The 27,501-nt window shown below is 35.9% G+C and overlaps 2 protein-coding genes across 2 annotated transcripts in view; one reads left to right on the top strand and one right to left on the bottom strand.

Annotated features, from left to right (window-relative positions):
* LOC105678722 (uncharacterized) overlaps positions 1-27,501 on the bottom strand; it is a 187,340-nt gene that overhangs the window by 119,795 nt on the left and 40,044 nt on the right. The gene's annotated exons all lie outside the window — the stretch shown is intronic.
* LOC105678717 (uncharacterized) lies at positions 3,383-8,143 on the top strand. Its single transcript, XM_012378263.2, has 6 exons — positions 3,383-3,616; positions 3,714-3,926; positions 4,050-4,792; positions 5,048-5,746; positions 5,978-6,351; positions 6,413-8,143. The coding sequence occupies exons 1-6, from the start codon at positions 3,500-3,502 to the stop codon at positions 7,021-7,023; spliced, it is 2,757 nt and encodes a 918-aa protein (XP_012233686.2). The 5' UTR covers positions 3,383-3,499; the 3' UTR covers positions 7,024-8,143.

Raw genomic sequence — 27,501 nt, 5'->3', positions numbered from 1 at the left:
GTTTAATACGTTTTAAAACTAAATTGCAACAAAGTTAAAATTTATTAAAATATTCATTCAAAAATAGTCGTATGTGAAGTTTTAATGAAACCTAGTATTGGTAATAATTGGTATAAAACTGTAAAAAATATTTCAGCATTTTTAAATAAAATTATCGTCAGGGTGTAATATCTCAAATTTTAAAAGTTAATTAAAAAGTTAATTAAAAGAGATAATTTAATTGTAAAAACAATTTAAATCTTGAAAAATTGAACAGCCAAGTTGCTCTGATCGAATAATTGCTCATGTGTCATCATTAAATTATTTACATCAGATATATATATTAAATATATATTATATATATATATATATATATATATATATATATATATATATGTTAATATATAAAAAATAATTTTTTTATAATTATATATATATATATATATATATATATATATATATATATATTATTGGGTTCAATATGGCGCAGTACACAATTATAAAAAAATTATCTTTTTAAAAAAGTACAAAAAAAGCGCCAAGTGCACGCGATTGTTAGAAGAGAATTGCATTCATATACATAAAATATAGAAAAAATCTAACATACTATACTTTATCTATGGCAAAAAACTATTAATAATTTTAATGTCATTTGGTATATTTGGATATTATAGAAAAATAACCGTTAAATTTGCCCGTTCGATGGCGACAGTGATGAATTGCTCGATTTGTTCTGCAAATACGCGAAATTTCACAATCCTTCGAACGACAATAGTCAACATTGAGACATTGGCTTTTTTTAAACCGGAATAAATCTCTATAAAATTATAAGTAAACGAGTTAGTTATTTAAGAGTTGATAAGCCACCATCAATGACGTATGCGACCCGATTTGTTCGTGCGCGACAGTAAAATTTGATGCTGCACATGCGAAGATATCTTCGGGTTTTGCATCGTCTCTTAATGTTGCTCATGAAATCAGCCATCTGTTTACATATACTACTTTTACATATAAATTAAGTATAAATAATATTTTTTTGTAAGGATTTTCTTATTTATATAATTAAGACATAAAGACTACTGAGAAGTTTTTAAAAATTTTGATTTTTTTAATTGTTCAGTGAGTTTATTTGAAAAACTCTGAAAAAGAAAGGGGGCCTCCTTAAAATCATAGCTTAGGGGCCACAAAATCGTACATCCGACCCTGAGTATCTTTGAGATTGGACCATTCGCGTTATCACGATTTATCCGAAAGAGAATGGACCGCCACGCACAATGCAAAATATTTTCCCGCGGCAAGGATGCATGTAATCACGTTGCATGATATATGTAAAATATTACAAATGCGAGAGACGTCTCACAAAAATACTATTAATGAGTTCGCGATTAATGGTACATCTTTTTTTCTGATTAGATACTTTTAGATAGTTTCAAATCTATTAATTTTTTTCTCAAAAACTCATCGCGCAACTCGGAAAAGGATGGCGGTGAATGCATGTCGTAATCGAAACTGCCATATATTTTTAAATATTGTAAAGATGATAACTGAAGTGAATGGAAGAATGACTTCTGTAAAAGCAATTGCTTGACGAAATCCAAAGGCATGCTAGTCAAACGACATTTTTGCAGACTCACAGAGTTGCAGAGGGCCAGATATTAAGAAATGATTCTGTGAAATAACATCACAGAATTTGCACTAAAAAAACAAAAAACGATTGCCGAGTATTCTACCATAAAGTGCACCGAATTCAGTAAAATGGAAAAGTACGCAAATTTAACGATCAAACTGGAAGAAGAGTTAGGAAAGCAGGTTCCACGTAATGTCAAAAAACCATGGATAGCCAGTACTGCATTCTGCCGATGAAACAACTATACATTTACTAACTATCCATCACGCCTGAAAATGCTTGACTTTTATCAACCCATACTTTCCACATGCAACATGATATCACAACAAAGATGGCCAGGATTATTGTCTGCCGCCAGCATTATTGTCTGCCGCCAGCATTATTGTCTGCCGGAAACCTACTCGAAGAACGAATCGAAGAATAACTGTCGAAAGCTTTTCGACATGTGTGGACAAAGATCTAAGAGAAGATAAAAATTGCAAAACACGCATAAGTCAATTTAAAGCTGATTAAAAATTACTTAGCAAGTTTCCTAGAAACCGTTGAATTATCGTTGTTACTTTTTATTTAAAGTAATAAATCCATTTTTTGTTAGCAACTGACAAATTTACAAATTTTGTTAGCAAAAGAGAAAATACATAGAATGCTGATGCGTTTAACGAAACTTATAGATAAATGTTAGTTCGTTGTGTAAATAAATTGTCTTGATTTACGATTTTTACTTTATTGTTTTATAAAATAAAAACTTAGTGTTCAACGATTTCGTCTCGTCTATTATATGCTAATTAAAATTCACTACCACTGTGACAATCAATTGCACTAATTGCACTAACTGCCTAGCTTGTTCTTTCAAAATTGTATTGCGATTTTTATATCGATCGTTACCTTTCAAATTCCCACTCTAAGGAATCCTCTACTTGTTAGCGCTTGGGCGAATACGTAGATAATCGTTTCTGCTTATCGAACATACATAGATCGTTTCAGATGCTTCGCTTGTCACATATATAAGTCTATACATAGAATTATTGCCAAAAACAATTTCCACCGATTACTATTAATAAGAGCAAAAAAATTCAGTTATTAATTGTCATACTTATAAAAAAAAAAAAAAAAATCATAATAGAAAAAAGTTGAAATATTAGTAAAATATTTAAGTAATCCTTTATAAATTTCAAAAATGTTCAACTTTAAATAATTGGGGTTCTTACGGGAGAAGAATCTACTTATTAATCCGACAGCCTTGCTTCTAACATTCGGCAGCGTAGACTGCAACTGTAACCTTGCGCGCTTTAAAGAAAGGAAAATAAACATCACAAAAACTGAAGTGCTCAACTAATTCCGAGCACTGATTTAACACATTTCTTTCTGATTTTTCCATCTTTACTCGCTCTTTTTGCGAATTGGCTATATATGCATGACTATATATGAATAATTTTAATTCATTGTTACCTTTCCTTCGTTCGATTTCCACTGACTCATCTCTGAGTTCTAATGTAATTTTTAGAACATTACAGACATACAAAAATTTTTATACCAACTTTAATTATCAACTTCTAGAAATCAAATTGCTGACAATTAAACTATTACGGTCCCAATAATGTTACATATTATACATATTAGCATAAATTGCATTTTATAAACCAACACCGTTTTGGAAAATACCACTTCTAAAATTTAGTTTTCCAAAACATAAATAGTTATACATATACATATAGCAAAAAAACAATATACAATAAGTGTCATGCCACACGAAGGATATTCCTCATACACCAGTTTGTGTTTCATTCGCGACCATATCAGATATAACGAACGTGACAGTGCTAATGAGTGTATAGAAATTATTTATTTAATAATTTAAAAGTTTAAAATTGCAAAAGAACTTTACAAAATAAGATGTTTTCTATATTAAAATTGGTGATAATAATCTTACTAAATGAAACGTACGCGCATATCTCACAAAATACTGAAATAATATTGCTGCCGGCATCGAATCCGACAGGCGCAAAGAAGGTATGTGCGTTTTATAGTTATTATTATATTTGTTATTATTCGAACGGCATTATTCGAGAATTATCAAATATTTTCTTAACTCTCATTCAATTTACAGATACCAATAGCACTGAAAGTTTTCGGACGATTGATTCAACTGAATCTGCGTAGAAACGATCGAATTGTATCTCCTGCATTTGGAATATGGAAATATAATGCGAACAGAGTCACGGAAAAATTGTTGGAATTAAACTTATCAAATCCATGCTATTATTATCATGAAGATCATATCAGCTATGCGGCCATCAACTTTTGTCATGAAGATGGATTGGTTAGTAATATTATACGAAAAACAAACTGTTTTAAAATTTTTATGTGTTTACTTGTAACGTGTATTACTTTTCGTTTTATATACAATAACACATAAAAAATTAATATATGTTTTGAAAATTAGAAAGGACACGTTTTTGTGGAAAATAAGACGTTAGAGATTCATCCTTTGCGAAACGAGTTCAAGCTTATGTGCTTAATCGACGATTTTAGAGAAGAAACTAATTTTTCGTTTGGCAAACCCCATCTTATTAAAAGGTCACTGGAATATTTTGCTGATTCAAATTCATACCATTGGGACAAGTTCGAACTGAACCGACGTCACGTGCACAATGCACAACAAAATTTAACTGCAAAACTTGCCATTTTCATCGACAAAAGTGCATATGATAAGTTGATATTTTTTCTGCATTATAATTACATAATGGTAAACGAAGAAATATCACAGTATGTGAATCGTATCCAGGCTGCTTTCAATTATCCAAATTTGAATGTCTTTCTGAAAATTTTGGTAGTGCGTATTAATATTCTGGTCAATCAACCGTCAAATTTAGCAGTTTGGCACGGTAACAGTGCCGTTGATAGAGTGCTCGATTTGTTCTGCAAATATGCAAATTCTCTCAATCCTACGGACGATGATAATCCGAATCACTGGGACATTGGCCTTTACTTAACCGGAATAGATCTTTATGAAGATATTCAAGTAAAACATAAAGCGCATTACAGAACACATAGGGATTTTAAGATTACGGGAAAGGCTCACATCGATGGCGTATGCGATCGGCGTTTCTCATGCGCGGTAGCAGAATACCGTGACAAATCTGAATTCATATACTCTCTTAATGCTGTTAATGAGATCGGTCATCTGTAAGTTTTAAGTACTAGTTATATTTAAAAAATAACAATAAATTAAATTTTATAATAGAATTTATTTATATGTACAATTGTACGATGCAATCAACAAGTAAACAGTCATTTTTAAGAAATTTTATTCTTTAATCGTTTATTATGTTAATTGTTAATAAATTATGAGATATATAAGATATTTAAGAATATTTCAATCAAACGATGCAAAAGAAAACATATATTGTATTAAAGATTAATAATTTATCTGTTCAACAGTTTAGGAATAACAGAAGAACGAGATTTTAAGAATTTGGAAACGCTAAAAGCATGGGACAAAGATAGCAGTAAAAAAATGAAAAATCTTTGGGAAAGGAAAACGTGTCTTAGAGAACAAGCAATCTCTAAAAAAATAACCCCTGAAACAATAATCCCTAAAACAGAAAACAACGATAATAATAATACGAGACAAAATTTAACCATAGAACTTGCCGTTTTTTTCGACGAAGCAGCATATCATATGTACATGCCTCTTCTGGACAATAATAAGAGAGAGTTACGCAATATGATACTAGCATACGTGAACCAAATTCAAGCAATGTTCCATCATCCAAGTTTTGGTACTCCGCTTGATATATCGTTAGTACGATTAAAAATTATGAAAGAACAGCCATCAGATTTTCCAGTTTTTGACGGCGACGTTATACAACTGCTTGATTCGTTCTGCAATTACGCGACAACTCAAAATCCTCGAGACGACAATGATCCCCATCACTGGGACATTAGTCTTTACCTAACCGGAATAAATATATATTCAAAGTATAACCAACAAAGGTACTATGAGCCCATAACAGAATTTTTCAGAAATGGCGCGTGTGTACCATTTAATTCGTGCATCATAGTAGAATTCGGCTTCAATAAAAGCATACACTCGGCTTTTGCAACGTCTCGTGCTGCTGCTCATGCGATCGGCCGTCTGTAAGTTTCTGTGTACTTCTACATAAAAATTAAGTATAAATGTCATTTTGTATAAAAATTTACATATTTGTTCAGTTGAAAGATACAAATGACTCAAAAATTTTTAAGAGCTTTAATTCTTTAATTATTAAGTGTGTTAACTTCTTATAAACTACAAAATATCAAAATATTGTAAATATACAATGCAAAATAAAGTATATTTCCAAAATTAATAATTTATTTGTCCAAAAGATTAGGAATGGATGACGATAATGGCTCTATCAATTCGACGTGTCCAAAAGGCGAATACATAATGACAGATTGGCTGTACCATCGGGGCCAGATAACATGGTCCGAGTGTAGTCGTAACAGTGCTAAAAAACTCTGGAAAACAAAAGAGTGCCTTCTCGATCGTACGAGACGAGAAAACCCCGCAGATCCATATGCATTGGACCATTTGCGTTATCACGATTTACCCGGAAGAGAATGGACCGCCAAAGCACAATGTGAATTATTTTTACGAGACAATGATGCAAACGTAGTCACGTTGGATGATATATGTCAAGTCTTACAATGCGAAACGCCTCACAAAAAAAAATATTTCTTTGCAGGACCCGCGCTAGATGGTATGTCTTTTTTTTTGTAATTAGGTACTTCAGTTTTCAATTCATTTATTTTTTTTTTCAGGATCTCATTGCGCACTCGGAAAAGAATGTCGCGGTGGAAAATGCGAGCCCGTTCTCGAAAAGATATACAATTTTAAGTATTGTGAAAGGGATAAATGGAGTGAATGGGAGGAACAGACCTGCAATAGCAATTGCTTAAAGAATTCCAAAGGAGCGCGAATCAAACGACGTTTTTGCAAACATCGTATTCACAAAACGGCAAATTGCAAAGGGCCATATTATGACGTGGTTCTGTGCAATGACTCCAATCTTTGTACTAAAAGTCGCAAAACGATTTTCCAGTATACTGCCATAAAATGTACCAAGTTCAAAAGAACCTTAGAAGAATACAAAAGAAATTCGCATTTTAAAATAAAAAAATTTATGAACGAACCAGCAACAATGCCAGGATTACAGATGCCTCATAATGGCCATACACCGTGGGCAGCCTGTACCGTAATCTGTCAACGAAAAGACAAAATAAATACTTACTACTCTCCACGCCTGGATATGCTCGAGTTGGGTATCGACCCATACTTTCCAGATGGAACGTGGTGTTACAACAAAGATGGCCAGAATTATTACTGTCGTCAGCATTATTGTCTGCCGGAAAACTACTTAATCGAAGAATAATTATCGAGAGCTTCCTGATATATGTGGACTAAGATTTAAGAAACAATTGCAAAACGCGTATATCTCAATACAAAACTGTTTACAATTTGTTTAGTATGAAACCTAAAAACCGTTGAATTACCATCGTTACATTCCATTTTAACCAGTAAATTCATTTTTTGTTTGTAAAAGGCAAATTTATTCCTGAAAAAATACGTACAATTATCGACATAAAAAACAAATTCCGTTTACAATCCAGATAACTGTCAGTAATTGCAGAAAGAAAAAAATAAATGGTTATTAACTGACATGGATAAAAAAAAAATATAATATTAAATCTGGAAATTAACCAAACATCTGAACTGATTTTCGTCATTGGTACCTTCTTTCTTTTCTTTATCGCGCGCGCTGTTACAGTTATAGCCGTTAGAAGTAGCGCTATCGAACTAATAAGTAGATTCTTCTCCCATAAGAACATCGATTACTTAAAGTTCAAATCTCATGAAATTTATAACGTACTATTAATATATATATATATATATATATATTACTTATACAAAATATTGTTTTCTCTTTATTTCATCAATCCATTTTATTTTTTATTTTTTCGAAAGGATGGAAGTAGGAAGATATGTGTAAGATAACATAAGAAGAAAATTAAATATTATTACAATTGTGGTAAAAAGTTTAACATTGAGAGATAAGATTCCTAGAGAAGTTTGGTGTTGCTCTCTTTGTTGAGTGCTTTATTTTGTCTTTTTGCAAAAAACATTTCTGAAATCAATCTCTTACTGTATGACGGTTGCAATATTTTTAATTTGTTCTAACTCATAGTTCGAGTTTGCACTGTTGTTTCAAAATTATGCTGCTGAAACCTTGGATGCAACAGTGGCATTATTTTATCAACAATACCTATATATAATAATAATAATAATTCTTTACTTGTGTGCAAGCGATTTTTATGAAAAGACAAAATAAGGCACTCAACAAGCAAAGCGACTCCGAAACTTCTTTCTAAATCTTATCTCTCAATGCTAAATCATTATCACAATTGCAAAATATAATTATAAATATATAAAATTTAATTTCCTTCTTATGTATCCTACACATACCACCCATACGTCCTTTCGAAGAAATAAAATGGATTGGTGTGATTTTGGGACTCAAGTAATTGATGGAACACCTAAATATAAACACAAAATAAATTTACACAAAATTTATTTTATCTTGATATTGTTGCTAAATCTATAACGAAATAAATGGGAAAAGAAATATGAGCCGTATCTTTATAAAAAAAATAGCACAAATTAGAACGAGTATCTAATACAAGTTTGTAGAGGTACAACCGTCTACAAGCACACCCCAGTTTCCGAGTATTCGGGTCGAACCTAGAGAAACTATGTTTCCCCTCTCGTACTCTGGGATTTCAGAGCCAGAAATTGTTGGAAATGACGCAAGGTCATGGTCGGACCAAATAGATGAACGGCATGCCAAGGATGTACATCATACACCGTACATTCTTCGTCTGTGTTAGCATTTTTGCTTCTCACTAGCAAGAATCCGAAAGTTTATTTCATATTTAATAACTAGTTTGGAATTATTCATTGCTTTTTTTATTTTTATTATTATATTGCAAGAATGTTACGTAAAAGAATGATATGGCACGTATAGTATATAATTTTTTCACCTATAATTTTTTTGCAAATACTTTGAAAGTAGTCTTTCTATAATTAGACTTTCAAAGTATTTACAAGAAAATTGAATGTAATTAGATAAATTATTATACATTAAACAAACGTGTGGAAAGTACAGTCAAGTAAAATAAAAATGGTCTGCTATTTTCTTACAATACTTTCTTTAGACAAAATTGTCTAATTAGTCTATAAAAAGCGCTGAGTAAATGAATTGTTTGAAAAATATTTTAACTATGTGGTAGTTAAAAAATTCTTGAAAATCGGAGAAATTGTCTCTAACATAACGTACATTTATTTCTTAGAGTTTAAAGTAAATCTTGAGTAATTGAAAAATCGTTGGAACTACCTTAATTAAAAACCGATCAAAAGAGCTACATATATAAAGCAACTTTTTTATTCGCTTCTTCCTTAAAGATGTATAATATTACTACATAGCTTCATTGTATGTAAAAATGTATTCGTTATAAGCAAACTTTACCAATTATTAGACTTCTCGGTACAACAGTCTCGTTAATTAAACAATTAATATAGCAGCATAGGAACTGTTATACTTCCCGTCATAGTCATAACTTCACGATATAATCCTAAGGATATCCCGATCCTGACAATGAATACATTTCGTGCATTCATTCCGCGTTGCTGATGAAAGGAGTAAAATTAGTCAAACGCCGGATGTACCATCTTCCCACGTAATAGGATACAAGGGCGAAGACCGTTGTTAGAGACCTTAATTAAGGAGCCTCAAGCACCGACGTCCCACACTACCTCCCCTACTAAAGCCGTCTGATCCTGCGGAGACGAGATTGTCGGGCCTGTCACGGTCAAGAGTGGCTCTCTCGACACGGACGGGCGCGGAAACGAGACACGTACAATGTACATTGTTACACAATGTGTACACCCTATAGTACCGCGATATTGGAAACGTCACTTCGGACAAAAAGCACCCTTCACGAGAGCCCTCTGTCACGTCGTTAGCTGCGCGTTCGGAAAGATGAGCGCTGAATCTCGCATCTCGTTGACAACGTTATTTAAATCGCCCGGTAATTCACAACCCACGCGGAAAAAAGAATAATGTGGCACCAACAGCGCTTTCTTGTCCAACTGGAACAAATCTTGTTAATTTAACAGCAATATCAAATAAACGCGACATTCTCTTGTTTTAACCAATACTCTTGTTGAATTAGCAAGATCCATTCCAATTACACAAATGTTGATGCGACGTTATTTTCCTTTCCGTGCACATGCATCAAGTAAAAACTATTTTTTCTCATTAAGCGCGGAGTTTAATTTAAAATTTTAAAATTCATAAAAGTTAAAAATGAAATACCGTGTAAAAGGACAAAAAAAGAACAGTAAATTTACTCGAAACTTATATTTTGTGCTGTAAACTCTGACCTTTTATGGTAAAAATTCACCTGATATTTAATTAGCAAATCAAATAATATTACAAATTGAAAGCGAAATATAATTAAAAATCAGAAACTGGAAATTTAATTTTATTGTAAAAAGTTTAATTTCGTATATGCGTAATTAGAAAAATTTCAACAATAACAATTAAATTATAAAGAATAGAAAAATAATATTATGACCTACAATAACGAACTGGATTGTGCCTGGACACTAGAATACTGCTCTCAAGTATCCCAGTATCTTAAACTAGGTCGTCGAGAGCATCTCTGCTCCGCAATTTCTGCGTTATGTCAAGGTCGAGCGTTGTCCATGCGAAAAGAATTCCCCATCGCGATGTCGAGCGGAGACATCCTAACTATGCAAAGGGAAAGGAACGCGGCATCCCAAGAAGTCGAGGAGATACTCAAAGAGTTGATGCGTTGCCACACGCGTATCCGACCGCGAAAAGTTTCGCCGTTGTCAACTGCCGTTCTATGCGCCGCAAGCATATGCGCGAGCATGCATTTTGCACACCCGGCAGCGAATCCGGGTCAACGAGCTGCAACGCCGAGAACGCCGAGATAGCCTGCGCCCTATCTGCACCGGATCTTGATGAGCACATCCTGCCTTCGCGATGTGGATGCTCCGACGTCGAAAGGGAAGGTCCACACGCGCGTGAAACGCCATTCATAAGGGCGCACGTACGCGTATGTTGCTACACGATCGACTGGGCTGAATGCGAGATGCGATGCGGGAATAGTGCATAGTTAATAATTCACAGCGCGGTAACACAGTAGGTGATCTTTCTTCGACGAAAGCATTCATTCAACCGTTTTCTAATGGCGCAGAATTAAATACGTTTCTTGCTGTTCAATTAAAATCAACCTTCTACAATGTGAGCTAATGATAAAATACTATTCCTTCATTGATGTAAAATAGATTTTATTTTTATAAGACTTTTATTTTAGACTTAATTAGCAGAATATCGCGGCTCGTTAAAAGATAAATCGTTATCCTTAAAAGATAAAGTGAAGGCAAATATATCTCCTGCTTCCTGGAAATTATACATTATAAAATACTCGCATATTACTTAAACATTATGATACTTTAGTAATATTCGTGTGCAATCTCTTAAACTTAGGTCGCTTTGAAATAACCATTTCCAGTATGATGAGGTAAAGCAGGCGGCGGCAACACCAAATATGCGGCCATATAAATCAAGTAATCTATATTCATAGATAACGAGGTCACGACTATCTTGTATATGCCGACATATCATACTGTCAATTTTACATGTGACGTATCCCGGGGCTTAGATTTTCATAAAGACGTACCAAGATGTCTCGCTCGCGTGACAGACAACGTCTCCTGCGAATCGTAGTAATGGTCCTTAGATAATAATACTAATGCATTTTCAACGAATTTCCAACGCGCATTTACAAATACGACTCTCAACAAAATCCTTCGAAACAATGTCTGCAATTAAATTATCAGAAAAATAATCTATATGTATTATATTTGCAAAAATGCATCGACAAAGGCCGCATTTAATTTCGCCGATATTAAGCAGTCTCTATATATTGTGACATTTGAATGAATCTTACGACGTTTAGGGAAACGACAGAAGAATGTCTCCAATTCGAGTGTGCGGTAAAATGTTGAAGAACTCGTTGTTTCAATGCTCAAAAGATAGACAGACAGTGAGAGTAGCAATAAAAGATATGGGCGAAGAAAACGCTAGATGTGGAACAATGAATCACTGATATCGCCTCCATTACAATCAACCGCGTTATTGTTCCAGCCGGCAAGTCGTATCTGGAAAAGGCGGCGAGGATTAAAGAACAGCCACGACCGTCGGGAAATTAGCAAACACACAGATTACCCTCTCGATGTTATCGTTCTTCCACGCGAACGCGCGAACAAAACGTCGAAAGTCTTTGTCCGAATTCCAACTTCCTTCTCTGAAACTTCAAAGACGCAGTCTGAAGACGCACAGAGACAGACTCCCCGAGTTGACCGAGACGCCGTTTGTTCCCAAGACAAAGATTTCCAGAGTCTTCCCGAGGAAGGTGGTCTTACAAGAAACTCTGGGCTTATAACACTAGATCGTTTAACGTACAACTGACTATTAGCAACTGTAGCACAACTGCCGTCAGCAACTTGCAGTTGAACATTCTACAATTATTAATGCTAAAACTAAGTTTGAGTGAATACCTGCGCTGTAAGTGAAATGGAAACTAACGATTTATCAAAAGTGTGTTGATACGTTCTTTTCACAGATTCGGGCTTAAATCTACAGCCGCGCGTATTTAACCATAAATTTTTCCATAATTTCGGATATAAGTCGTTAATCGTTAATAACAGAAGACGTTAAAAAGTTTCAATTTTCCTCATTGGTCTTAGAAAATATTTTTCATAAAAACGGGAGTACACTTTAGAGTAAAAAGAATGAAATCCCACGGCGGCGGAAGACTTCTAACCCAGACAGAACACGGTCGTTTTCTACCGGCGATGCTTTGAGCCCATACAAGTGCCGCGTAAAGCCGGGCGCGACTCCTCCGCTAAGTGCACCTTTGCAGCAATTACCATCCATTAAACAGATAATTCGATCCCCTGTAAGGACGGAGAGCAGGGAGGACGTTCTCAAGGATCGTGACCCGCTCGGCCCGACCAATCATATCAACCGAGTAATTGCTGGTAACTCGGAAAAAAAAACAGAGAATCGCGTCTTCGTGATATTGAAACCGAGGAAAATATCAACAATTTGCAAAAAACCGCGTCAACTTGAAAACTTGAGTGTAGGAAATAATTTAAAACCGAACGGATGATATTTCGAAACGGATCAGAACAGTAACAAACACGTTTATTAGAATTTTATTAAAATATTAAAGTTGGAATAGTAATTGGAGTTAATAAGAAACATCAATGATTAATCTAGTTCTAAAACCAAACAGCGCAAGAAACTTTTTCGTAAGAATTTATGAAGAGCAATAAGAAATTATGTATATTTAAACTCTGAAATAGAAATATCAAAAAATAATTTTGTATAATAAATTTCAAATTAAATTTATGGATACCCAGATAGAAATGTATCTAAGCGAAACGAGTTTGAACGTTGGCCCTGACTCAATTTTTTCATGCTCAAAAAATTGATTTTATATTTACTTGGCGTTAGCTAGGTTGTTACTTGCAAAATAAAACTTACGAGGTTTGACTGGCTAGTACGAGCAATGTATATTCCGCCACAATTGAGATTATGAAATATACGGAAATCTCGCAGCTAGCTTGGCTTAACTCTGAACTTGTTATATTCTCAAAATTTTGTATTTTTAGATAGCTTCTGAAAATTAATCCGATATTTGGCTGCGTAAAAAGTTTTTATCGGTTTCCTTCAGAGTAATTGACTGTGAATGACAGTTATCTATAGTTATCCGTAACATAATAATTAATAGTGCAATAATTTTGCAAAAATAAATTAAAATACTGCAAATGATTACAATAGTGGTATTTTTACTATCAAATATTCAAATTATCAATAAACGGATAACCATGCAAAAAAAAGGTAATCTTATTGAAGATAAAAATGAGAGAGTATCGAGCCTGAATTAAAGAAAATAATAAATTACCTATTGATCAAGATTGAAATAATAATAAAGTTTTCATAGACGATGATATGAATCAATAAATACTACATTTTTCCACAGGTGACAATTAAATATTTAACCTTATTATTATACTTTATTGCATAGTTTATTTGCTTAATATTATATTGATAATGCACACAGTATATATATTAATATGTATATCAAGCAATAAAAAATATATTATAAAACATTTATATGTCTCAAAATTATGACACAAATTAAAAAAATATTATTGGTAATTTTTAAAGTGGATAAATCTAGAATTCTAAGCCCGTACATTTGATGAACAGAAATGGTAAAGCTCGCATTAGTAGCTCACGTCAAGCTACTTTGCTTAGATCGCCACAAGCATATACATGCGTAACATTTATGCCACGGGCCAATCTTGTTATTCAAGCCTACGCCTAGTAATTCTAACTTGAGCCGAAACTTTCCCTATATACAATTTCTACCTGGGTACTGAAAAAGATAAATATGTTCTTTGAATTAGCGGTAGACGCTGTAGGCTCGTGATTGTAGCTCTCATATTGATTCACTTAATCAACTTTTATATTCTTGCCGACATCAGCAGGGTTCCATTCTGTCTTAAGCGGGTTTACGAGCGAGGAACAAACCTGGTAACTATAGCGAGAAATCCAATATACCGCGAGAGGACACGAAGACGGAACAATGCAGGTGTATGTATGTACATACGTGCATATATATGTGTGTGTGTGGGTGTGTGTGGGTGGGTGTGTGTGGGTGGGTGGTATAAACTTTTCCGCCGGAGGAAGAGATAGTTGTATCGTTCGCCGGAGTAATTCTTGCTCGCCGCTGTTGACTGCGCGACGACAATTCCTCATGATAAGTAAAACCCCATCTCGTAGAATTTTTATCGCTATTCGCATTCCGATTTTCCTCGTATCGATCGATTCCGATGTATTTCCGACACGCCGTAAACAGGATAAACCGCTTACAATTCCAGCGTAAACTTAGTAAATCACGAATAGCCGCTGATTATCAATGCTATTATGTAAGATTGATAATTGAAAAATACAAATATATTCATGTAAGCTTGCTTTCTTCAATTTTATACTAAAATAACTAAATACTTTTTATTTGCAAAAATTACCAATTTTTAAATCTATATGCGTGTATACGCGTATGTGTGTGCGTATGCGAAAACTCAATTTCAACCTTAAATTCAAAATTTGATAGCGCTTCTTTTAGAATGTAATATATAATTAGAAATATATTTCAAGAATAAAATATTACATATAAAGTCTTTCACATATAAAAAGTGATTCAAAACAACCTCGTGTTTTTGAAATATTACACTGGAAAAAAAGTTTTGTTGTATTATAAGAAATTCTGGTTGATTCTACTAGTACGTTTGTTCAAAAATGGACGAAACAAATTTGTTGTTGGAATTACCAGAAGATTCTGTTAAATTTCATCCTGTTTAAATCTATCAGAATTTCTTGTAAACCTTACCACATTGTGTTGTTAGATTTACAAAACTCTACCAGAATTTCTTGTTAACTTTACTATATCGTTTTGTTAGGTTAACACAACTTTGTAGTTAAAAAACAAGTTCGGATAGGTGTGGTTTTTGTAAAATACTAACAATATATTTTGGTTTAAAGTATACTCAGTGATGTGATGTTTCCTACCGGGCTCCCGGCTCCCGAGCCCGGTAGAAAACATTACATCACTGGTATACATATATTTTATTAAAAAAAAAAAAAAACACCACGTGATCATAAAATTTTTCGGATGTAAGGCTGATGGCAGAGACCGAGACGTAAAAACTTATGTATGTCGTAGTCGTTTCCACACATATCCAATAACCTTTCATGACTTACGTTTTTCTCTGCCTTACCATACGTCCACGACAGACGTCTACGACAGACATAAGTGCTTACTTCTCGTTCTCTGCCATCGGCCTAACTAATATTCCGTAATGAATTCCACGACGCGACGTAAAACTTTAGCGAGCTCAGTTGAGACTGTTCCGACTGCTTAACGCCATTGCTTTGCGAAAGATCTAATGCGCGCGATACACGCCGCGAGTAGCGAGGGCGCAGTAGCAGTGTAACAAATGAATGCGGCAAACAGTTGATCAACCGTTTAGTGAGTAATGACGAAACTGTTGCAGAGCGCTGCGATTTATGTAAATATAACAAGAAGTTTTGTAGATCCAACAAGAAAACACTTATTCAAATCCTTATAGTAAAGTTAACCAAACGGTGTTGATATAAGGTGTAAAATTTTGTGACGATAACCAGAAATTCTGTTTCCTTCGACTAAAATACGGTCAACCAGAAGAATTTTGTTAATATAATAAAACCATTTTTCTCAGTGTATATTCTTGAATGATTTCTAAAACAATTTTTCCTTTTGAAAATTTAATTTCCAAAGCTTAATTTTTTAGTTATAATTGAAAATAGTTTATTACTCACGAGTCCGGACAGGCAGCGACGGGCAACTATTTTCAATTTTAACTCAAAAACTAAGCTTCGGACAGAATTTTACAAAAGGAAAAGTTATTATATATAATATGGTATTTCAAGAATGTCAGGTTGTTTTGACTCACTCTGTATATCACAATATATTATCTATAGAATATGGTTTCTTTTATCATGGTCATATAATATAATACAATGGATATATAGCGCTTCTCGAATGGAATGGGTTTGCCGAAGGGCTGTGAACAGGAAACGGATGGCCGTAAAGCGGCGAATCGCTCATGCAAGTAAGGCGCGTTTAACGGCGCTTTTGACAACGGTCGCGAAAGCACCTGTTGTAAAATACAGTTTTAATTTGCACTGCATCTAACTTTAATATGCAACGGTACGCGCCGCGAATTCGATGCGTTCTTCAGAATGCGGATGCGATGCGCAATGGCGGAGGCTGCGGCAGAACCTAGCGAGTTAGTTAAATTACAGAAATAAATCACGAGAGCATTGTCGCTTCCAGCGCAATTTTACGATTTGACGGGAAATACTGCCGCGGGTGCATCGGATGCGCTTTAGTGCACCGAGAAAGGAATGCAATTAACGTGGCAAAGGTTGCGTTTATGGTATTACAATGGACGAAGTACGCAGGTCACTTACGAGACCGGAGTTCTGATTAAATCGATTCTAGGAGAGACCCGTAATTATTAGCAATTACAAAACAACATACAATTCACGTACACATAATACAACATACAATGTCTCAATTAACTGTGACAAAACAAGTTCTGTGAAAAATGGACAGTTCTATGAACAATAGTAAGGAAACACGTGAATACAATTATATCAAAGGTAAGAAACTTTTTCAAGTAAAAATGTAAATGTACAGCTTGTTTAATTCTTAGCGCATCAGTTTTTATTATCAAAAAAATAGCGATGACAAAAATTGAAAAAATTAAAAAAAAAAGCTTGAGAAAATGAATAACCCTCATAATAAGAAATACATTGCAGCATTTGAATATTTTCATAATCGTTACGCATGTTCATAATTTCGCGTATTGATGATTATCCACTTAACTTGAAATGCGCGGAAACACCACGCCTAAACATCGATTTACACTTTCGCGCATTTAACGTTGATTTAGAATGTATACAGGGCGACACTAATCTCGCTATTTGCCGATGGTTTTCCGATGCACGTGTCCGCGTTTTCGAGCTTAAGCGGGGGAATGCGTAATGTACAGGTTGGCTGCGGTCGATCGCCACTGGAGATCGCCGCGTTTGCCGACGGTTTGCACTACTACGCATGCCGACTACGCCCGTGTAAACGTGTAACACGCTCGATTAATCCACTCGGTGCCGGGCGCGCTGTTAACAACGTTGGTACTGCGGTCTTGCTTCGATCCGTCGATATCGAGTGTCTCAAGTTTTCGCTTTCATTAAATAATAAAAATGCATATATATATATAACTCTGAAAGATAATACCTCTGAAGCCTAATGATGACTTATAACTCTCTTCCGCGAGCACTTTAGCTTATTCTTGCATGAAAATACCTCGCTCTTAAGCATTATAGATAGTCCTGATTAATCGATCCACTATATACATCACAGCTACATTACTTAGAGGATAAAAATACTTAAGCTGCTATATATAAAGCTTGAAATTATATAATATTTTAAGGTATCTTATGATCGGATAAAAATGCGAAATTTTTCCCAACCATCTTCCATTCCACTTCGCTTGCAAATTGTCCTATTATTCCACTTACCAATTTTCACGCAAGAAGTATATAGATTATTCGATATTATTAAAATATATTTTAGACGCATTTTAATTAGCCGCGCTTTAATTACCTTTCACTTATTAATTATTGTGCCTCTTAAATTGCTCTGTTGAAATAAAGAGAATAATATTGAAAATCAGGACATTTTAAGTGTCTAAATTTTGTAATTTTGCCTCGGATAAATGTTGAAACTCTTTGGTCGAACTACGATCGCGTGCTCCGAAAAACATTGTGTATTGGAAAGATCGATTCACTGACTCGGGGGGACTCCACTCTGTCCTTGCCGTATCGTGGCGATTCAATTTTAGATTGGGTTCTTGCGACGTGAATAAAACTGACCGGAAGTCACTATTCATGGCGTGTGCTCCGAAGCATGTAGATCGCCCTTACGCGAGAAAATAATGAAAACAAATGCCCCGCGAGTGTGCTAAAAGATAGAAACGTACTACAGTAATAAAGTCGTCTGCTGTTCGTCCACTGTCAGCGTTGTTATTTCTCGCTTGATGTATACGCGCAATTAAGCGAATGACGCAGGTCAGCGTCTTTTCATTTTATAGCGCACGTATCATTAATTTGAGTCCAGATAATCTGTGATTATAAGTTACTAATTTTAATGAAACAGAGCCGCATAAATTGATAAAATAAAAATGAGAAATTTCATTACGAATAGGTAGGTAACGTACGCGCGAGTTATTGCACTCTCGATATATACGAGCGATTACGCGAATGATATAGCTCTCTTCTTTGATATTTTATAGCGACTTCATGCGTGATTAATTCAAGCCGAGATAATCTCCAGTTACAAATTTCTAACTTGAATAAATTTGAGAAAGTGAGATTCACTTTATTACGCGAATTGATAAAATAACAATTTCACGCAAATTAGAGTGCAGATTATGCAAGCAGCATAAAATTCAGAATAATACAAATAATATCGAAATAATATTCACGCAAGGAGGAAGGAGATAAAAATAACGGGGTTTGTGCGTAACTTCAGCGATATCAGCTTGTATTAAACCCAGGTCAGCAAACACATTGTGCAGGAAACTTCTATCTTTCAGTTTTCAATTTACTCGGGTGTTCTGGAAATACATTCCTCCGGCCGAGTGCAGTTGCGCGTCTTCCATTAAAGAGAAAAATATAACGTTCGACCGTATACCTGTCCATCTATAGGAAGCATGTGTTCCAACGCAGCTAACTTGAAGTTGCTCTTAACTTGCAGAAAAAGGAGGGTATTATTCGCTCAGTTGTTTGATTAAAAAATAATTAACAAGTTAGTAGATAACAGTTCAAAGAATCTCTTTGTAATTAATTATTTTAAAGAGAATGTAACATCGTGCATTTTTTTATTTCTACAGAGAAATATTATTCCGTTATATTGTGCATAATTTATGAAAGAGAAGATTGAAGAAATAGAAACTAATTCAAGCCACCCGTTACACAACATTTATATATACTATTGTATATATTTCGTTTTCTGTTTTCATGCTGGAAAAACATTATTTTATCGCGTTACGTCACAGAATTTATAAAACAATACATCGAGTAAAGAGAAATTAATTCAAACTGCTCGCTGTTTTCAGAATTTTTGCCTGTATTCATATTTATGCGCATATTTAGAATACCGACCCTTCTCGCATGCAACTCTCATATGAAGAAATGTATCGTGTTCCATTTTTAAAAGCGACCGTTGAAACCAACGTGCCAATGCGCCGCCTGTATATTTGCTATTGTAAAAAGTGCTCGTGCCCTAAATTCTACCGGAATCGCTGAACCGATGCGACGAAAGGATGAGCTATCATACATCCGGTACCGTCGCGCAAACAACTGCGGATCGTCATTCTTTTTATCTTTGTTGCTAAAAGCAGCTGTAGCTAAAATCGCATCACGTGATTGCCTTTTAATACCCGATTTACGGTTTCCGTGTGATTGCAAATGTTTCATTGAATACGAAAATATCGATGAATAAAATTTAAAAAATGTGTTAAAAAATGCCTATAGAATCTGGCATAAAACAGTTATTAAGGGAAAAAATATAAATTGAAATAAAACTTAGCTGTAACCGTAATCATTTTTTATAACTATATGACATGTTTTTTTCGTGTTTTTAAACCACGGTTCTTAGTAAAGTCAAAGTAAAAGCTAAAGAGTTTTCATGGGAAAAATTCTTTAACAAATCAAATGCTAATTTTTACATCTTAATTTTATTCAAAGTGTCTAAACGTTAAAATGTATAAATTTTTATGCTCTTAAAGTGTCTTAGCAATCTTAACATTATAATATAGTAGATAACCAAAAAAGAGTGAAATTTATTTCTCTAAAAGATTTATTTTTTATTTCTTATGATAAAAATTTATACATTTTAACGTTTATACAATTTGAATAAAATTAGGATTTAAAAATTAGCAGTTGATTTGTTCAAGAATTTTTCCTATGAAAACTCTTTGGCTATTACTTTGACTTTACTTTACGAGGAACCGTGATTTAAAAATATGTTGGTAAACAATCCAGTTTGATAGAAATGAGATGCCTCATTGATAAAATTCCACTGATGTCAGCAAATAACACAGTCTTTTGATTCGATTCGGAACGATGGAAAAAAGTGAAAGACGTCAAGAACAGAGACCGCCGTTTTCAACTTTGAAGGAGATTCTTCAGACCACTTGCACGTTGCACGGGCCTTTCTTCCAGTAGTTCTGAAACAATTTAAGTACCGTCTCGGGTCTGTCCAAGAGTTTCTTGACTGTCGAACCTGAGTGCAAATAGACATCTCGAAAAGTTCGTGAATATTGGCTCTTGACTTAAACGATCTCAAGAGGCAAAATTTCAAAAAAATAAGTTTAACGCTTGCGCATCTCAATGATGTGTCTAATAAATTGCGCCGTGACATAATATAGTTAAGATCAATGACGTAAAAAGTGATAATTATATATTACAAAAATGCAAGACTAAATTAGAAATCCAAGTAAAGGTATAAAATTGCGTTGCATTTTCTAAAAACATTTGTTATCAAAAATCAACGTCCAAATGTCACGAATGAAAGTTACAAACGCTAATTTGTTTCAGATAATACAATTATCATCAAGCCATCAAGCCTTGCTTCAGGCTTTGTACATTACAAATATATCAGCATTAGTTGCCCAGAGAGACGTCTTGCGAGCAGTCATCGATAATTACGCGCCATCTTCGCCTCGCCGCAAGTCGATATTCAGACAGAATAATTAAGTGCGCGAACAGGAGATCGATCCCCGAATGCTGCGAATTAATATCTCATACCCGACTCTGTGCCGGCTCCCATCGATCCATCAGGGATTTGGAATCAAGTGGGCCCGGACCTCGCACCTCGAATCACAATACGTCTTCGCGATGATGCGAGATTCGGTTTGCATCCGAAATAGCGTACCTATTTCTCATCGGATGATATGATTTCGAGTGGGAGTCATTGTCACTCAGCTTGATTCCGACGAACGATATCGGATGCCGTGCCTGTACACGAGAGATGTAAGCGACGAAACAGACAATGCCATCCACAAGAAGCGAACATAACCTGATCACGAGTCGATTAATCTTTATCCGTCTTGCGGATCGTTTGAATAAATCAAGACTTCCAAAAATCTCAAATACTCCACATGTGTTTCTAAATAGTTTTCATTTATTTGTTTTAAAATGTAAAATGGTATACTTAATTACTATCAATTTTCAAGAGCTTAATTGACAGTGTTTACTTGCGATTTAACGATAGCACACTTTGGTAAATCTCGCTGATGGCTGCAGCGGATTTGTTCGATATAGCCATCGAGAAGAGAATCTCGGAACATTCCGACCGTTATTTTTTTTAATGCTTACATAAAAGGGGCTGGTCAATGGTGACCGCCCTTTCGTGATGCAAGCCTTTTTCCTCGAATCCTTTAAATCCGTCTTGTCGAATGATTCCATTTGCGCGGCTATAACTTCGAACGGAACCATGAATTCCGAGCGAGCGACGTTGTCCGTCTGAACTCGTTTGCATAATTATGGCTTGAGTACACTCCATCGTCGACTCGAAGCTTTGCGATATTAACGCAAGTGTATGATGCAAGCCGTTTTATTAATTAATTCACTTTTTTTTCAGTTCTGAAAACTTTTTCGACTATTTCGTGAGTTGAAAGCTAAGCCACTGGTTCTTTTTTCGCGTTTCTTTTTATAAATTATAAGCTTGGAATATAACTAACAAAGACCTTTGACATAGATAGAAGAAATGACGAGAACAAGTAAAAAGGTGCAATGCCTGAAATGTTAGAATCGAAAAGAAATTCGTTATAGATAGACATAAATATAATATTGTAACGTCAATTCTATCAATATAAGATTTCTATAACAATTATCGAATTTCGATAAGCGCGTTTCATATAATGTTGGATTAACACATGGCACTTTCCAATAATTTTTATTGCTACCTCAATTAACTTTAACTGGAAAACACGTATGAATATCTCCCGTTATCCTTTATTAATCGACGATACCTGTCGCGCGGCATAACTCTCCTGGAAAATATAGTTCGATATAATAATTTAATATAAACAATCACTTCTGCAGTCCGTCGCAGTATCGAATAATGGAATTTTCCCATTATTTGGGCAAGGATTGCACCGCCATATATATAATAATACAGGACAATATCGCAAGGGCCAATATCCGCAATGATCTCCGGATGCAATCCTTCTCGCTCCAAGTGCAACGGCTCCCGACAAATCTTATTTGCCGAGAGTTCGAGGAGGAGAGAGAATGAATAAGTAGTACTGCGTACGATCGATGCCATCGTGCAGACGACAGTGAAACATCGAGGGAAGGAGCTTCTAACGACCGAGTTCCGCTGTTTTGCTAATTATCCAAGGCTCACCCAGTCTCATTGCTCGAGCACAGAACCTCATGCCCCTCCCCCCCCCCTCCTCTTCAAGCCCCCTCCTTTCACCCTTCCTCTATCTATCTGTCCTCCCTCTCTGTCTCTTATCCCTCCCCATCGAGGCCAGGACTTGTCGCCTCTACGTTATCCTCCTCGAACTGCCGCTTCCACGTCCACCTCTTTCACGCGCATCACTGTATCGCGCCCCGTCACGAGAAACGGTCATTAGTCAAGGACCTCTCGCGAACAGCCATCCCATTCTCAGGATACTATCGATCAACGCGTTGAAACAGGTGTGATTCGCGTCCCTTGATCCCCTTTCTGCCGCCCGATTTGCCTCGACAATGAATAAAAATGGAATTCACACTACCGGTTTGCAAGCTGAAACGATAAATGCTTGTTTTGCTATTTTTTTTTTTTAACCTTTACCAAGATATTTTACCATTATATTTAAACGTATCAAGCTGAAAATGCAAAATTTATAATAAAAACTGCAATATCAAATTGTTTAGCAAAAAGTGCAGCGTTTTATCGAATGACAGCGCCAACTTTGTCGACCACTTCAAGCCACTTCAATTTTATCATACATTTACAGAGTGATAAAAATTAAGCGGATTTAACTCAACCGGTTAAATTAAATGTCATGCAAAAAAAAGGGGGGGGGGGAAAGATTCAAAAAAGTAGCGAACATACAGCATTCTTTATAAGCCGTACGCTCAACGTCCAATTGGTTATTTCTAGACCACAGTGCGTCAAAGACGATAGAACGGTTCTACGATCGCCGACGCGGAACGCCAGCGGAAATTATTCACAAGCCCGGTCGCGCCGGAAATTCGACGGGGTCGAGGCAAGGGTCGGATGAAATTTTCGAGTGGCGCTCTCCGTCCCTCGCGTCATCCCCGACTGTGGGGCGTGCTCGCGTCCTTTTTGTTTCTCTTCGCCACCGCGAGTTTCTCCCCGCTCCCGAGCAACCACGAGTTTCGCCGGCGGGTCGCAAACTTTATCGGGGTCCAATGATGCATCGCCCGGAAATGGCGAGGGTAGGTTCCCGGCCGGAAGTGCGGCACATACGCGCGCACATATACATCGAGTTGCGTGTAGATGTGGCCGGCGGGCTCGCGTATCTCTGCGCGCAACACCACCCTCGTCGCGCATAAATAGTCCAGTTACGACATTAGCGAAATCAACCCCCGAAACTATTTTAAATCGCATGTTATCTGCGACTCCAAATCGCTTTTATTTCGAATTTTGGCAGACCACATCGATTTTCCTGACTCCGATACGTTAAAAATTTTCAGCTTATTTAAAAGTTACATCGAGAGATATAATTGAATCGTTCACTTCACGAAAGATAACATGCGCTAAACAAAAATTTTGCCCAATTTATTTTTTGTCTAATTATAGAATTTTCCTTGGACATTTAAAAACAAAATTATAGAACCTTTATATTTTTCTAAAAAAAAATGTTTTTAACTTGGCGTAATGAATTTTCTATGCAATATACTTTGCAACTTTACTTTGCAAATACTGTAAAATTACTCTTCTTGGATAAAAGTTTAAAACTACATATTATTTTTGTTTAACAGACATATTAATATCATCTTTGAGTTCTGCCGAATCTATTGAGTTGGTAACTATTGGTCTGCGCAATATTCATATAATAAGTAAACATGCCGCAAATATGCTCGCTGGCGTAAACCGCACGAGTTGAATCGACCGAACGGTTGCAAGTTTACCAGACGATTCTCTATTTAATTACTGAGATGAATACATCAGTTACAAGCGGAAATAGAATCCTTTTGCTCGTATCCTGCATTATACAGCATATTCTGTAGCCCGCGATCTTAATTTCAACGACAGATATAAATTAATCAATGTCTAATCCTGTTCTTTCGAATAAAATTACAGGATTGTCAATTCAGAAATTAATTTCTCTTTAATTAAAATATTAATGTACTAACGGTTAGGAAATTGGAGAGTTCTAAGTAATGACTGCTCAGGATATTTTTGCTACGGATAAATTGATTTGAAACTCGCCAGAAAATCTATCATTAAAATTAAAGAGTTCTAGAAAGAGTCTGTAGATTTTGATTTGTTGAATTCCTCTGCGCATTTTTTTTTATCTACGCACGAGTGAATTATCCTCTTTTCTTCGATGATTTTCACGATAAATCGCTACCGACGTTAATATTCTTTAACGATGTGTGCTTGGCACGTCGTTGATTTTCCCGATGCCGTAAATGATCCCCGTCCATCTCAAAGGAGATTTAGGACGAGGTGAGAAAAAGAAAGCCGGAGAGAAGTGGTGCGGGGGTGGCAGATGCATCGCGTGATTCGCGTAAAACGTACGGGCGATCGCCCGGCGGAGGATTTAATGGCGCAGCCCCGTAAACGCGTTCCGGAAACGTAGCCACTGACTCGTGGAAACGAGCCCGACTAGGAAGAAAAGTAAGGCACCGCCTGCCTGTCTGTCTGTCTGACTTCTTCTTTTTCTAATCGATCGTGCTCTCGACGATCTCTCGAGCTAATTGAAAACCAGGAGTGCACGGAAACCGGGATTGTTGCAACGAAACGGCTCGTTCAATTTACTCGACTCTTGCCACCGCCGATGCCGTTAGTGCACTCTAACCATTCCGTAAAACTTGAGTGTTGTGAATTTTGTTTAATTAATAACTCTTGGAATAAATATAGAAAATCTAGAGCCATTATACAGAAGATCTAGTTGACAAGAAATAATTCATGAATTTGAATTTGTAATGTTTTTAAAAGTTAATTGCTTATCGATTTTCGGAGGCACTAGAATGTGTCCTAAAATAATGACGATTAATTTGGAAATAAATCGTGCTATAATTACGAAGTAATGAAAAATAATGCCGCATGGAAGAAAAGTCAGTTCTGACAAGTCAATTTGCGTCGTAAAACCGCCATTTTCTCGCGCGATTAATTAGCAAACTGCGTAATTTCAAGACTATTCCAAGTCGACGTTTGGGAGTGATGTTATTTACTGCAACGCAACCGCCGGCGACCTCGCGATACCGCAACCCCGCCGCAATTTATGGTCGCGACAGAGCAAACGCGCGGGCTCACGACGCGCGAGATGGCAATGTCGCCGGGTATATTACTCGCGCCAGGTATATCTGCCAGACTGCGATAGCGTATCACCGGACGGGCGGAGACTGCGTTTTCGCCGCAGCGCTTGCGGCGGCGATGCCTCATCGTCTCGAACACGTGCCGTCGCGACGCCTCTCAATGATGCAGTCTCGCACCGGTCCATCTATGGTAGTTATGCATGTACGACGCGCGTCTAGACAGTCACTGTGCTCAACGCTGTAGAAATAACGACACAGATACGCATTCCGACCGAGTTATGTCACTCGAGTTACGATATATATATAGCGGAATGAATATTCTCGTTATGAAAATACGTCGCAGATTGCTGGTGAAAAATGCGGAAAAATACACGTGGATGAAAATCATTCATCGCAAAAATCTTACATAATGTTTTATTCATCTTCGAAACATTGTCAATCTAGTTTTCAAGGAGTCACATGAGGACTTATTGATAAAACAGTATTACATGCGACATTCACAATCACGGCACAGTTCGATACACCAATAAACGAAACGACGGCTCAGCACGGAAATTGCCAGAAATCGCATCGATATCTAAGAGGATCGCTGACGAACTTTCTAATCACTTTTCTTCGTCTGCCTTCCGGTTCATCTCCACACCAATATTATCTGAAATTGCTTCGAGACGGCAAATTCTCCCGAGGCGGTTTTATTCTTGCCAAGACAAGAGCGTTTAATGCGCGCATGAGCGCGCCACGGATGATTGAATCGCTGAAAACGTTTCGTCTTATCGCAACAGAAATGGTAATCGCCAGAGCATCCTGCCCTATCGAGATTCTTCGAGTTTTGATGTATAAAGTCTTTGATGCATCAAGTATAAAGGATTCCTTTCTTTATCAATTTTCAAATTTTAGTGCAAATATCTAGGCGTTCCATGTTAACTTAAAAATCAAAATTTAATAATTTAAATCATATAATTAAAAACTATTTTTTTTTAAATAGCAAAAAAATGCAAATTGTTTTAGAGAAATTGTATATAAGAAATTATACGTAAACGAATGATACAATACAATTATCTAGAGTTTTACTTTTTTCCGCATTATATTTTATTATAAAAAAATTTTACGTTTTTCACGTTCTACACTTTACAAAATTTTATTCTCTCCTAAAATGTTTGCATCACGTTGAAGCTCGTTTATGTAAGGCGGATATATTGTTAATAACCCAAAGTAATGCGATCTGATAATTGTGCGTTTTCTTAAAACTTTCATCTAGCGGTCAACTACATCCGCGCAAAAGTGGCTTCTCCGAAATTCCGTTTACCCTTTGTAGCCCATCCTGGCGCACAACGTTATTATTACTAAGCTGCCTATAGTGGGGTTGGACCATAATACCGGCTGTGCTAACGTCGGTCTCATTTGCTTTGTGATTCTTGTTAACCGTTGAACTCGGCGGCACGAAGGCCGCGAGTCGTTTCGAATATTTCTCTTGATAGAAAAGCCCTTCGGGTAATCAGGAAACCGGAATACGCGACGTGCCCCCGAGTTTCAAAGAAGCTAAATGTTTCGGACCATCCGCTTTGAGCTTTAACTTCTCTC

Source organism: Linepithema humile, chromosome 1 (assembly GCF_040581485.1).
Source record: "Linepithema humile isolate Giens D197 chromosome 1, Lhum_UNIL_v1.0, whole genome shotgun sequence".
Taxonomy (NCBI): domain Eukaryota; kingdom Metazoa; phylum Arthropoda; class Insecta; order Hymenoptera; family Formicidae; genus Linepithema; species Linepithema humile.
The sequence above is the reverse complement of the archived record's forward strand: the minus strand, read 5'-3'. Positions and strand labels throughout refer to the sequence as shown.